This window comes from Sphaeramia orbicularis, chromosome 8 (genome assembly GCF_902148855.1).
Source record: "Sphaeramia orbicularis chromosome 8, fSphaOr1.1, whole genome shotgun sequence".
Taxonomy (NCBI): Eukaryota; Metazoa; Chordata; class Actinopteri; order Kurtiformes; family Apogonidae; genus Sphaeramia; species Sphaeramia orbicularis.
Genome location: NC_043964.1, coordinates 54,248,850 through 54,263,030, shown reverse-complemented (window position 1 = coordinate 54,263,030; position 14,181 = coordinate 54,248,850). Strand labels below are relative to the sequence as shown.

The 14,181-nt window shown below is 43.0% G+C and overlaps 1 protein-coding gene across 4 annotated transcripts in view; it reads right to left on the bottom strand.

Moving 5' to 3' along the window:
- Nucleotides 1-4,627: 4,627 nt before the first annotated feature.
- LOC115423512 (protein TANC2-like) overlaps nt 4,628-14,181 on the bottom strand; it is a 93,609-nt gene continuing 84,055 nt past the window's right edge. For all 4 annotated transcript variants that reach the window (XM_030140358.1, XM_030140359.1, XM_030140355.1 and 1 more), the window contains 5 exons: nt 13,242-13,374; nt 11,613-11,704; nt 11,350-11,484; nt 11,149-11,249; nt 4,628-7,304 (listed from right to left, as the gene is read on the bottom strand). In XM_030140358.1, coding sequence (XP_029996218.1) covers nt 5,516-7,304; nt 11,149-11,249; nt 11,350-11,484; nt 11,613-11,704; nt 13,242-13,374 — 2,250 coding nt within the window. In that variant the 3' untranslated portion in view covers nt 4,628-5,515. The remainder of the gene's footprint in view (nt 7,305-11,148; nt 11,250-11,349; nt 11,485-11,612; nt 11,705-13,241; nt 13,375-14,181) is intronic.

Here is a 14,181-nt window from a genome sequence, read left to right as displayed (position 1 = left end):
GTCTTTAACCTGTCTGTCTGTCTTTGACCTGTCTATCTTTAACCTGTCTGTCTGTCTTCTGTCTATAACATATCTGTCTGTTTGTTTCCTGTCTATAACCTGTCTGTCTGTCTCCTCTCTGTCTGTAACCTGTCTGTCTGTAACCTGTCTGTCTTTAACCTGTCTGTCTCCTGTCTGTCTTTAACCTGTCTGTCTCCTGTCTGTCTTTAACCTGTCTGTCTCCTGTCTGTCTGTCTCCTCTGTCTATAACATATCTGTCTGTTTGTCTCCTGTCTATAACCTGTCTGTCTGTCTCCTCTCTGTCTGTCTTTAACCTGTCTGTCTGTTTTTCCATTGAACTGGTAAACTGTCCTTCTGTGTTGAACTCTTCTCTCGTTGAATCTCTCCAGGTGTGAGTTGTCATGTCAGATCCCTGGGAACAAACAGGGGTAAAGTGCCTTGCTGAAGGGCACGTGGTCTTATTTTTATGAATCTCGTTGTCTTTCATGTCATTCTTGTGTTGTTTTCCTTCTATAGTTTGTACGTTCTGCTGAGGTTCACATTCAGAAGAACTCTTCCATTAAACTATCTACTGGTGTTTTCATTTCATTTATGTTATCGCTGCATATTTTACTTTCCCACTCAGACACAATTAAAAACAGGACCAAGGCTCCTGTCGTCTGACGGCATATTTAAAGACATAACTGACATTCGTTTGATCTTTCAAGGTCAAAGGTCACAGCACCAAATGAAAGCCCATATGTGACTTCCCATCGATTGTCAATAGTAATTAGATCAATATCTTCAACTGTTTTACAGTTTTAACACTTGAAAATATGTCCTAGTATAAACCAATGAAGATTTGGAACATGTTAAAAATTTGTAAGAAATGTACAAATCAATATTTCCCAATTCTTTGAACAACTTTGGTAGACCTTAGCCCAAAGATGTTCCTCAACAAATATCCAGTCCCTCTGAATGACAGTTTCAGAGAAGATCATTGACACTGATACCAATCGTCCATTGGACCGTTGGACTAATGTCCCGCCCACTGTGGGAAGCAGGTGGACCTAAAACATGAAGACTCCGCCCTCTTATTCAAATATGAATGCTTCTCTTTGTCAGCGCTTCAGAGCTGCTGGTGTCACATGAAGGCTCCGCCCATTTCCTGGTGTTTGTCTTCTCTTCATTAGACAAACGACATGTTACTACATTCTGTGTTTTTTTTTTTTTCTTTTTTACTTTCTCACAGATTTGAGTTGTTCCACCCAGTCCTGACCATCACCCCTAACATGAACAGTACTGGTTCTGGACCAGTAAAACCTGCTCCAGACCAGGGATGTAACAATATGAAAATTTCATATCACGGTTATTGTGACCAAAATTATCACAGTTATCATTATTATTGCGGTATTGTTGAAATCGTGCTCAAAATGTTCAAAAAGTACTAATACACACACTGAAATAATTTAACCAAGTTGTATTTTGAAAAAAAAAAACAAACAAAAAAAACAAAAAACAAAAAAAAACCTAAATAAAAAAATAGGCACAATGTCCCTTCTGTTGCAGAAACATTCAAATATTAACCCTTAGTGGTCTGAGCCTATTTTGTCCGTTTTTCAGTACTTCTGATTTTGCCTTTATATACTATATAAATAAATGTTTACTATACCCATGTTTGGGATCTGTTTTTTCAGCACAACTTCATTTATATCATCTGTTTATTATTTTTTTCACTTTAACCTACTATAAAAACACAAAAGGACAAAAAAACACAAAAAATATATAAAATCTGATTTGAAAAATGTATATAACTTACTGCATAAATAACACACAGATGCTTAATAAACCTTTTCAAAGACATTAAAAGTGAATATTGGTTCCAAATATTAGGTATAGAAAATCAAAATTGTAATAAATTAAAACTATACTCAAATATTTCACATAAAAGCAGATCTTTACATACGCATTTTCTCTGGAAAGTGTGGTAATCAAACACGGTTATCATGAGAATTAGAATTTAAAAGGTAATACTAACCGTCTGCAATTTTACCGTGGTTTATCGTTATAGTGGTAATCGTTACATCCCTACTCCAGACTGACCCTGACACTAACCTTCATGGATTCAAACAGATGCACCGTGACCAGCTGCTTTCATGCTTTCCACTTTAATCATTTTCAACAAGTCTTGAACATCCAAGTCAACATGTTAATAATGTCTCCTGGACCTCGGAGACCACAGTCCATCTACAACAGTCCATCTGTGAAAACCAGCCTGTGGTTTCATGACACTTTGTCGCAGCTGGAACCTTCTGAGCAGTGGCCAAAGGGGGCAGTGTTTAGAGAGACTGTACCATGACAGGAGAGGTCAGAGGTCATAGGCTCCAGCTTCAGCTGGTTTGAAAAAAACAAAGCTGCAATTCAATCCAAATATAAAAAGAAGCGTAAAAAAACAGGCATCTGTGCTCATGAAGTCCATCTGACAAACTGGAAGCTTCGTCCCATTGGTTGAAAACCTTCTGTGGACTGAATGAAAACGGTACAAGTCAACAGGTATGGAAACACCATGTTTCTATGGCAACTAGTGTAAAGGGTGTGGTCTGTTTGCATAATTCAAGACTGCAAAATAGAAAAGGCCTTCATAGAAAACAAAACCAGAAAAAAAACATTAGAAGCAGTTTTTTTTTTTTACAGGAAGTTGGTCAACACCATCGAACACAAGCAAGAATAATGTCCATTTGAAAGCTGAGTCTGTGTGTAAAACGCTGAGTGACAAACGCTTCAAATAAACACGAAAAGTCCAAGAAAAATCCAATGATAAGAAACCATATTTATACAGTTTAATACGGACATAACTTAAAAAAAGATAAATAACACTTATTTTGGTTCTATATACAGGAAGTCAGTGCCTTTTCAACGACAGCAGTGACTGGGTCTACTGACCAGCATCTGACCGGGTCCAGCTGGACCTGATCCAGGTTCCAGTTACTGCATCATTTCGATACTAACTGTAAGGGGATGCGTCGGTTCAGTGAAGGTCAAAGGTGACCGTGATGATGATGATGATGATGATGATGATGACCTACAGCAGAAGTTCCACACATCTGTTTGGACTCTTCAGTCTGAACCCTTCTTCTGTGCGCTGCAGAACTTGTCTTTTCCTCTAAACTCTCCCATGTCCTTCTGTTGCTCTTTGTGCTTTGTGACATCACCAGTCTCATCCTTCACATCCATGTTTGTGTGACTTCTTCATGTCGGACTCGGTACATTCCAGTATGTTCCGTAGTAATCGTTCATGTGGTTTAGTAAACCTTCTGAAATTCCCAGAAGACACAGCAGAATTTTCATCTCCTTTTATCCACAAAACCTAACGCTTTAATACAAATGCACGTGATGTGTTTCTAGAGGGACGGACTCCCAGTGTGTGCACTTCCTCCTCTGACAGGTTTACAGACGCCTACGGACTGACTGTTGGATTTTCAAGCATTGCCAGAAAGTGAAGTTAGTTTGGGTCATTAGAAGTGGACTTGTACGAGGTGTTTCCCCTCAGGAAGTGTTCTGTATTATTGTCAGAGTAGATTAGAGTCAACAGTGGTTCCATTATAGAGAAGCACACCAGGGAACCTGCACAGAAGCAAAGCCATGTACTCCTACAACCAGCGAAAACAGTATCGAAGTGTCTGAAAAAAGCCTTTTTAAGTGTGTGCTTCACTTTAGTTAAGGTAAAGCTGCCGAAGCCCTTTCACAGTCATTTCTCTTGTCAGACCCATGGGATGGTGTTCTACTAGATGAGTTTAGTTGCAGATGTGTGACATCTACTGGACAAACACTGGACTGGCCTCTTCCTTGTTTGTCTGCCATCAGTGCGGGGTTATTCAAAAAGAAGGAACCGATTTCATTACGCATTATTTTAATAAGGAAAAGCATCAGAAAACTCCAGCCAAGTCCAGAGTATTCTACTCACAATCCACTTTTATTCAGTCTTCCAAGTAGGGATGGGAATCAATAAGAATTTAACGATTACGATTCCATTATCGATTTTGCTTATCGATCCGATTCTCTTATCGATTCTCTTATCGATTCTCTTATTGATTGTCATTGGGTGAGGGAATAAAAGAGTACAAACAGGTGTGTTTGCATTAACTGTCTTTTATATTTCCATCTGCACAGAAAATAGAACATATACAGTATGAACAAATAATAAGAACAGATGTTGTTGTGCACCCCATTTCCTTTCCCCTACCTTCAGAAACTTGTATTTGAGGGGGTGCGACATTTGTTACCCGCACCGGAACCAGAACTGGGTCCGGATGATGGCCTGGTGTTCACTCTGCCGCTACATTCACAAGCGCCGCAAAATATCGTATCAAATACGTGACATTCCTGTAAATGATTTACATGCTGTGGACAAATGTTTGAACATACTGGAGGGATTCCACCCTTTTGAAGACATGGAAGCTTTGACAGTGTTCCAGTGGACCTGGTGTGGTCTTTTTAGACCGTTTCTGCCCCAACGCCATGTTGGCTATGTTCTGACCAAAACAATGCAGCGTACAGGTGACGTCATTGTGCATGCACAACGAAGGCAGAGTCGGTAAGCAGGCAGGCAAACGATTCCACGGAATCGAGCTACTGGGATCCGGTTCTCAAAAAGAACCGGTTCTCAATTCCCATCCCTACTTCCGAGTGTTTAGTGTGTCCACCACCTGCAGCACGGACAACATCAACGCCATAAGAGAATTCCTCCCTGACGCGTATCAGCTGATCACCATCCACTGAGGTGATGCTGTTGTTATTCGATGTTTAAGGTCATCCAGGTTAGTGGGTAGCGGTGGAACATAAACGCAATCTTTTACGAATCCCCACAAGAAAAGAAAAAAAATCACACATGGTTAGGTGAGGTCTGGGAATCTCGCAGGCCAAGCACAAAGAGCAAGGTCTAGGGCCCCCTTCAGACCAATCCATCGCCCCGGCGCCCTCTATGGCAGCCAATCAAAACTTAGAAAACTCCTGTGTCAAATGGTCACTGACTCATTCTATCACGATGCTTGAGAACTGAAGCAGTGTGTCATGAAATCGGTTCATTCTTTTTGAATAACCCTTTATATTAAACAACAGCATCAACTGACTGATTTAGGATCAGCGTCTCTGTTGTTTAACACGGAGACTCAGATCCAACCGACCAGAATAAACAACCGTCTAAATAATTCTTAAATCCTGCAAAGTAAAAATATGGGTTTTAGTAAGAGGAGTTTGGTGGTTTTAAAGTAAGTGCTACAAGGTTTCGGTTTGATGGAAAGCTAAAGCTACTGCACACTTGGACTGACATTTTTTCTTCAGGTCGGTGTTTTTTTTACGTGGATAAAGTAACTTTTTGCTAGCGCCCCTCCACAGCTGTACATTGCGTAGCTTCCATGATGCTACTCCTGTGTGCTTCTGTTGACCACCGTCCCCTCATACAATCCCAACTCCAATAATCCAATCTAACCTTGAATAACTTCCGCTCCCTAATCTCCGACACAGCAGTTGACGTCGTCTACACATTGGACTCTACGAAGGGTCTTTTTGGTTTGACAGGGGAGGTAGGGCCCATCTGCCGGTCGGTCGGTCTGTCGGAGCAGCTGTGAATCACAGGGAGTGTTCGGGCCAGCCTCACATCTACATAAGAGGGATTCTGACTGACTACTGCCCCCTGCGGACCTTGGCTCGGTGGGATGTCGTAGTAGTCGTGCTGGTTGTCGTGGAGGAGGTTCCCATTGTGGGCGTTGTTGTTGCTACGGTTGTGGTAAGCTAGTGACGAGGGCTGAGGGTGAGCGGCTGGAGCTTTGCTAGGTGAGGTGACGACGGTATCCACCGAGGACACGGCCCAGGATCGAGAGGGACTGAGACAGGACGTGGATGTAGGCGGAGCTTGATACGGCTGCCTCACTGTCTTGTCGATAACGCCCATAAAAGGAGTGTTTCTTGATGCCCGTCCGGCTTCTCCAGGGTAAGTCCCGCCTCCTACCATGGATATTTCAGACTGGGGCGCGGTGACCAGAAAGAGATCATCATGGTAACTAGTAACCCCTCCCATAGGGTCCAGATCTGGAGGTAAGTCCATTTGCTGAGCAGAGGCTGAAGTTCGGAAGCCTACATTCCCCTGCTGCCCAGTGAGGCGGTCGCTGCTGGGGGAGAAGCGGACGTTGACGCTCTGGGAATGGATTAGAGGCCGACTGGAAGGAGCGGAGGAAGAGGAGGGGTGGGCGCTGAGTGGGCGACGAAGCCCACCCTGGGAGTAGAACTGATAATCATGCAGCGGTGGGAGGTTTTCCGGTGCAGTCTCCGTAACTTCCATGGGGTAGTAAGCTGCTTTGGATTGGTTGCGGCTGAACTGAGAGGCTTGACCAAATCGATTTGGCCCCGCCCTCTCCCCTCCTCCTCCTCTCCCATAGGCCGACGCAGGTCTCGCTTGGATAACCAAATCATCTGCATCTTCAGTTGGATATGAAGCTCCAGAACTCAAACTGTCCTGGACCTGCATGCTTGGACAAATGCCCTCCCCAAGCTCAGCCAGTTCTTTAGGCAGGTGGGCGAACTGAGAGTAGGCGGAGCCACCGAAGACCACGTTGGAGTGGGCTGAGGAAGAGGGCTGATTGGTCCTGACAACCTGGACTGTAGCTGGTTGGAGCCACTGACCCTGGACAGGGCTCTGCTTCTGGAAAGACCTCTGGCTGGGCAGATGGTGAGGCTGTTGCGCTCCCTGGTTCTGGTGGTGCTGATCCGAATGGTGCAGCGCTAACACCGACTGGGAATAATGGTGCGGCACACTTTCAGACAGGGGGCTGATGCGCTGCTGGTGCATCGGTGAGCCGGGGGGGCTGAAGTAGGACGAAGGGGCGGGAGGGGGAGCAGGGTGGCTGGGGGAGGACAAGGACGGGGAGTGGGTGGGGCTTGGAAAGTGACGGTACATGTGAGTGGGGGAGAGAGAGGACGGCGACGGAACCCTGGGACCGGAATGGGTGTCAAGACCTTGAACCACAGACGACGGGTGAAAGGAGGAGGACGGAGGAGGAGCATCTGCTTCAGCATGACTACCTGCCCCCTCCTCCTCTTCCTCCTCCCCTTCCCTGTCCTCCTCCTCCTCAGTGAGCCCCTCCCTGTCCTGCACCTGCATGGGAGCATGTGGCTGATACACGTGGTGTGATGAGGCGGTGGGAGGTTCTTCCTGTTGTGAAGCCTGTCGACACTCCTCCTTGACCCGAGCCAGCAGGCGTTGGATCTCTCTGTTGGACGGACACAGACGACTGGCCTCAATCAGGTCCTCCAGGGCTGCATGGAACTGTCTGAAAACAGTAAGAAAACACACACACACACACACACACACACACACAGTGTTAGGAAACTTATGCTGGGTTCCAGTCCACCTATAACTTGTGTTTTTCCAACCTTCTACCGGTGAAAATGCACCGGAATGTCAGTCAAACTTGTGACTTCCCACCCGTGAACTCATACTAGATCGACGTTCTCCAAGTTCCGAGTTCTGACGTCACATAACAATGGCAGCTCCCGTGGATGCGGTGTTTATGCAAATTGTTTATTAAAACAAGGTATTGCTCTGACATTATTTATCTGCAAATGTTCTGTATAATCAGCAGCGACTCTAGCGTTAGCTAGTTTTCAGTCCACTGAGTGCAAGAATAAATTTAAACAGCTTCTCTTGCCTTATGCACCGTTTTTACTCCTCTGTTTCCCTCAAATAACCAAGGAGCAAGCACCTTTGGCGATAGAAATGATTGTAAATGAACATAACGTACGGTCTGACATGCTGGTTTGGTTACATCCAACTCCCACACTTCCTTGCGCTCAGGCAGTTTGGCGTGACTTGCCTGGAATGCTACAAAGTTGTGAGTCGTGGTTTGAAGTCGTGACTTATGGGCTCAAAAAACGGCCTGGAACGCAGCATTATTCTGCAGCTAAACTGACCAACAGAAAGTGAGTAAATAAACCTTTCTAAAGTTAAAATGAATGCAACAGAAGACCTATTTCCCATCCAAAGCTCCTCTTCTGTTAATGGCAGACTCTTGGAGGTGACTGCTGTTGACTCTGACGGTGATGGTAAGTGTTAGCTTAAAGGTGCGGGGGACTTTCATGACTAATTTTTCATCAAATCTGTCAAACCTCAGTCATATCCTCAGTATCATGAATCTGTAAGTCTGTATCATTACTCACCTGAATCTCTTCCTGATGGTGAACAGTTTCTTAGTTCCATCTACCATAAACCATGTGTTTACAAACAGAGTTGGGAGGTAACTCTGGCACCTTCGGAATTTTGTCGCGACATGCATTTTGGAAGCGAAGGTTTGTACAGCCACCTGACAGCGGCAGCGCAACCATATGATATTATATGGATGAAATAAACATGATGAGGAAACAGCTGAAACGTCTGAAATGGCTGGAGGAATATGCATAGAGGGAAGGGAGCTCCTGCTGTTTCCACGTCGTGTCTGTAGCAGCTGCTGCTGCCAGACAGCTGCGCAAACCTCCCTTTCCCACAATGCACGTTGTGACAAAATTCCGAAGATGTCTGAGTTACCTCCCCGCTCTGTTTGTAAACACACGGACTGTTTATGGTGGATGGCACTAAGAAATTGTTCACTGTAATGCAAGAGATTCAGGTGAGTAATGACACAGACTTACAGATCCATGATCCTGAGGATATGACTGAAGTTTGACAGATTTGATGAAAAATTGGTCACAAAAGTCTCCCCCACCTTTAAGGATCTTTACATGAGCTTTGGTTTTCTGATCCTTCATGTGACGTTCTTCCACAAAGTGCTGCAGTCTTCAGTGTCGGTATTTTCAACAGGCTTCAACAGTAGTAAATTTTCTGTTCTTCATCTATAACTTATTTAACTTACACTTTACCTCATTTGCTGAAAGTAACAGAAAAGGCTCAATGTATAGAATTGGCAGATTTTAATGCAAATATTGTGTTGAAGTCTGTTTTCGTCATCTTGTTCATTGGTGCTTGATGAAGCTAAGAGGACCACATTGTCCACAAAAGCAGAGATGAGGTCCTCCCACTGCCAAACTCGACCCCCTCCCCAACCCCATTGCACCTATAAATTCTGTCCATAAAAGTTACGAACTGAACTGGTGACGAAGGGCAGCCCTGGCAGAGTCCAACCCTCACCGGGAACGGGTCCGACTTGTTACTGGCTACACAGACCAGGCTCACTCTGCTGCAGTACAGGGACTGAATGGCCGCTAACAAGGGGCCATCCACCCTTTACTCCTGGAGCACCCCCCCCACAGGATGCACCTGAGGACGTGGTCATAAGTAGGGCTGGGTAAAAAAACTGATTTAACCGATTCTGGATCGATTTCTTTTTAATTTTGCGTAGTCGATTAATGGTGGATGAGATTTATTTTTCAGAGCAGGACCACGAGTAAATGACCTGGAAACCGCTGACGCACAAGTGCAGCCAGCTCCGTCTCATGAGGCCCCTCATGGAGACGGGGTGTCTTGGTCGTACTCGCAACGGCTCTGGCGCGGGAGGAACGCGTAGGAAGGGTGGGGAAAACCCCTCCACCGGAGGTCCTCCAGGCCTCAAACTTGAACCTGCAGTGCGGAGGAACTGGCTGGTGGAGGCAGGTTGTGGAAGCCAGTTGTTCTAGAAATATTAACTTGGATCACCTGTGGCTGAGTGCGGAGTTAGACGAATAGTAAAGTGGAAATCACGAAGCTCCGCCCACCCTCCCCCTCCAGTGAGTTTTTTGTAACAAGGGCCCAACATGCCCAGCTGTTTCAGGGGGGCCAAACTGGTGTCAGTGCCCCAGGATGATAGTAATGAGCCTTAAGGCTGGAAGCAGCAGGTATAAAACAGAATAAAGATGAGGAAGAAGTCCGTTCTGATCCACTGGAGAAACATGGACATGTTTGTGTCTGTTCATTATTTCAGATCAGATTCATCTGTTTACTGATGAAATGTCAGATTTATTTCCTTTCTAATACCAATATTGATTCTGTGTTGCATGGCTGCAGTAGTCAAATAATCAAGTTACAACTCAAAATTGTATTTTGGTATCACTAAATGAATCTGAATCAGTCAATTAATACTGAATCGAATCGAATTGAATCGCAATTAATCAATTCAGAAACTTATGAATTGAAATTGAATCGATTAAGAAAATTGGCCATGATACTCAGCCCTGGTCATAAGCCTTCTCCAGATCCACAAAACACATGTGGACTGGATGGACAAACTCCCATGCCCCCTCCAGCACTAGCAAGGGTAAAGAGCTGGTCCACAGTTCCACGTCCAGGATGAAAACCACACTGCTCCTCCTCCATCTGAGGTTCAACTTTCTCACATCTTGGTAAATACTAATGTTCACAAAAAATACATTTAAAAGCAGGACTTGTCAAGACCTGCCAACAAGGCATTTTTAAGGCAGAGAAAGTCAGATCAGTGAGTTTATACTGGTTTAGAACCCTGTACATCTGACCTCACCCTGTCACCTCTGAGAACAACAAAACAAGGTTATTATAGTTTTGGATTTTTCATTATAGTTTAGTTTTATTTAGTTTTGACTTTTTTTTCTCTAATTCAGTTAGTTTTGATTACTTTTTAGAGCAGGTTTGCTATTTTTTTTATTAGTTTTTGTTATTTTCTAAATGCTTAGTTTTAGTTTAGTTTTAGTTTTTTATATCTTTTCTCTTCTTCTCTGTCGTTGTATTCAAATAAATCCCAGACAGGACTCTGCTGATTTCTCCCAACTTTAGTCTCCATGTTTCCAGGTAGAGTGGGGACCAGAAGACGACTGGAAACCACAAGTGAACACAAGTGACAGACTGTTAAATATCATACAGTGCTGCCAGCTAAAATTGCTTGAGGGAAATAAATTGATTTCATATCAATCCGACATTGACAAACACGAAAACGAAGGGAATATTATCCATAATTTTTACACGTTTTAGTTAGTTTTGTAAGCACACAATACAGTTTCAGTTAGTTATCATTTTTTTCTTTTAATTATAGTTTTTATTTATTTCAGTTAACGAAAATGTTTTTTCGAATCTAGTTTTCGCCATTTTGTTAACAATAATAACCTTGCAACAAAATACATTCAAACCCTTCATACACTGGTCATTTGTCTGATTCAGCTACATGTTGCTATGGTTACCTGCGGCTCCGTTTGGCACGGGCTCGAGCATAAAAGGCTTCATAGGATTTGGCTTTGAGTTCCAACGCCCTGGTAGCAAAGTCCTCAGCAGGGCCGAAGTCCTGCAACCAATCACAATCAAGTATTAACCCTTACTGTGGTTCATGTTCTGGTGTGTGTGCGTGTGAGTGTGTGTGTGTGTGTGTGGAGTTGACTGCTTACGTTCATCTTGCGGCGGCAGCGCGACAGGTTGAGCAGCACACACACTCTGAGCTGTCGGAACGTCTTCAGCTCGTCTCCAGGAAACTTCTGCAGAGCCGACTGATAGGAGTGGGCGGCCTCCCTCACCTTACCTTGCTGAGAAGTAACACACATGTACTCAGGTCACACACACACTGATCCACCTGGTGTTAAAGGTGTGTTTGATTGTGTGTGTGTGTGTGTGTGTGTGTGTGTGTGTGTGTGTGTGAGATAGTCAGCGCTACCTTGTACAGTCGGTCTCCCTCTTGGATCAGTTTACTGAGCAGAACCATCAGGATGTCGGGCTTCGAGGTGGCCATGGCCCAGGTGGCTGGTCCTACACACACACACACACACACACACACAAAGTTACAATACACCAAACAATACAGAATGAGAGCTATTTATTGATGTCTTCCAAATGTTCTTTTTAGTCTTTTTTGTCGTCTCTGGTTGTTTCTGGTCAGACTGATCTAATGTTACTGATTTAAGGACAGTGGATTTCACTAGTCGCTTTTCCATTGACCCTCAAATTATGTGAATATAACTTGTGCGTAAAAATTTACCTAATGGAAAAATGACAATTTCGCCAAAACTTTTTTGATTAAAAGTTTTTGTGCTGGCAAGAGGTGGTTTTTCGGGCGTATCGCAAATGGTATGTCACGCAAAACTGCAATGGAAAGACCTTTTTCTGCAACTGGAGTCAGGTGAATTAAAAAAAAAAAAATAGATGTGGACGGACGTTACAACAAGAGAAGAAGAAGAGTTTAAAAAACAAAACAAAAAACGTGTTGGTATGTGTGGACGCACCAGGAAACCCAATCAATTTTTTAATTTAGTAGGAGATAGAGGGGTAATATATAATAATAATGAATATATCTGTAAATCAATGCGATGTTTATGGAATGACTCCTCGTGCCATCTCGCAATGACTAATAAACAAATCATCGCATTTGTGATTTAATGGAAAACCCAACATTACGCACTTCTTTTTTTCGACATTTAGTAAATATCAGTAAAGTTTTGCACAGGTGTCTGACGGAAAAGAGACTAGTGTTAACCCTTCTGTACATGAGGAAAACTCTGCCGGTGTTATTAAAATTCATTTAATTTTCAAAATGTAGTAGAATTTACAAACATCACTTTATTGTTTTGGTATTTGTGCATTCACGTTCAGTGGCTGCTCTCAATTCAGTGACTGTTGCCGGTCTCATAGCGTAGTCTTTGTCTTTTAGGTATCCACATAAAAAACAGTCTAGTGGTGTGAGCTCTGGTGAATGCAGAGGGTATTCAATGAAACACGTCCGTCCAATCCACCTGTTTGTCCAGTTCACTAGACCTCACACCACCAGACTGTTTTTTATGTGGATCCCTAAAAGACAAAGTCTACTCTATGAGACCTGCAACAGTCACTGAATTGAGAGCAGTCATTGAACGTTAATGCATGTAAATACCAAGGGAACTGTTTGGTGATGTGATTCCATTGGTTGTCGCTGTCGGCAGAGTCTGGACCAGAACGGACGCCATTTTGAGAACAGGAAGTGACAAAATAATAAAATGATGTTTGGAAATTCTATTACATTTGGAAAATTAAAATAATTTTAATAAACACCTACTTTACAATTATTTAAAGTGTGTACACATTTTTTTGGACACCCTGTATATACTAACCTTTATGTCAGCCTGGTTACTAACCCACCTGTTTTGGTCTGTCTTTTTTTTTTTTTTTTTTTTTCTCTTCTTGTGCTGAATGCAAAGCTGCTGAATACTTGAATTTCCCTCAGGATTAATAAAGTATCTATCTATCTATCTATCTATCTGACATGAAAACCCCTTCAACTCTGTTCAGTGTTGGTGCTGAGTCGTGTTTCTACCGATCTTGGCTCCTTTTTTGAGCAAAGCGATGACAGCTGATGTGTTTCTGCAGCCAACAGCTCTGTCCAGGGGACGCATTCCACTGCTGTCCACATGTTCCACAGACGCCCCGTGGTCCACCAGGTACTGCACCTGAACCGGGACAGGACACAGGAGAGACCTTCAGTGGGTTCACTGGTTGGAAAAGCACTGGCCTGCTGCTACTGCTTCAGTCTAGAACAGGGGTGTCAAACTCATTTTCTTTCAGGTTCCACATTCAGCCAAATTGGATCTCCAGTGGGCCGGACCAGTAAAATAATAACAGAATAACCTATAAATAATGACAACTCCAAATTTTTTATGTGCAAAAAATAACATGAAATTATGAAAACATGTACATTTTACAAACTATCCAAATAAAAAAAAAGATATGAATAACCTGAAAAAAAGAAATTTCTGAAGAAAAATGAGAATACTAAGAAAAATTTGATCAATATTCTGCCTCAACTTATGATTTATACATGAGCATTACAGATCAGATCTACCAAGACACAAAACAGGCAGAATAATGTTAAAACTGCACTCATTTTTCTTTAGACATTTCAGGTTGTTCATATGTATTCAGGTTATTGACAATTTATTATTAAAGGATATCAGAATTTAATATTCTTTGCATTAAATCAAAGAGAAAAAAAATGATGTTGCCATTATTTATAGGCATGATGTCATATTATTTTTTTCACATTAAACCAAGAAGAAAATTTGGAGTCATTATTTTCTAAGTTATTATGCTGTTATTTTCGAGTTTGATGCCCTTGACTGTTAATATCTTCTGCACTTTGTAAATTCATCCCGCAGGCCAGATTGGAACTTTTGGGCCCCTGAGCCGCATGTTTGACACCTGTGGTCTAGAATATGGACGTCATCCTGTTGGACACAGTGTCGTCTCTGCAGGACGTC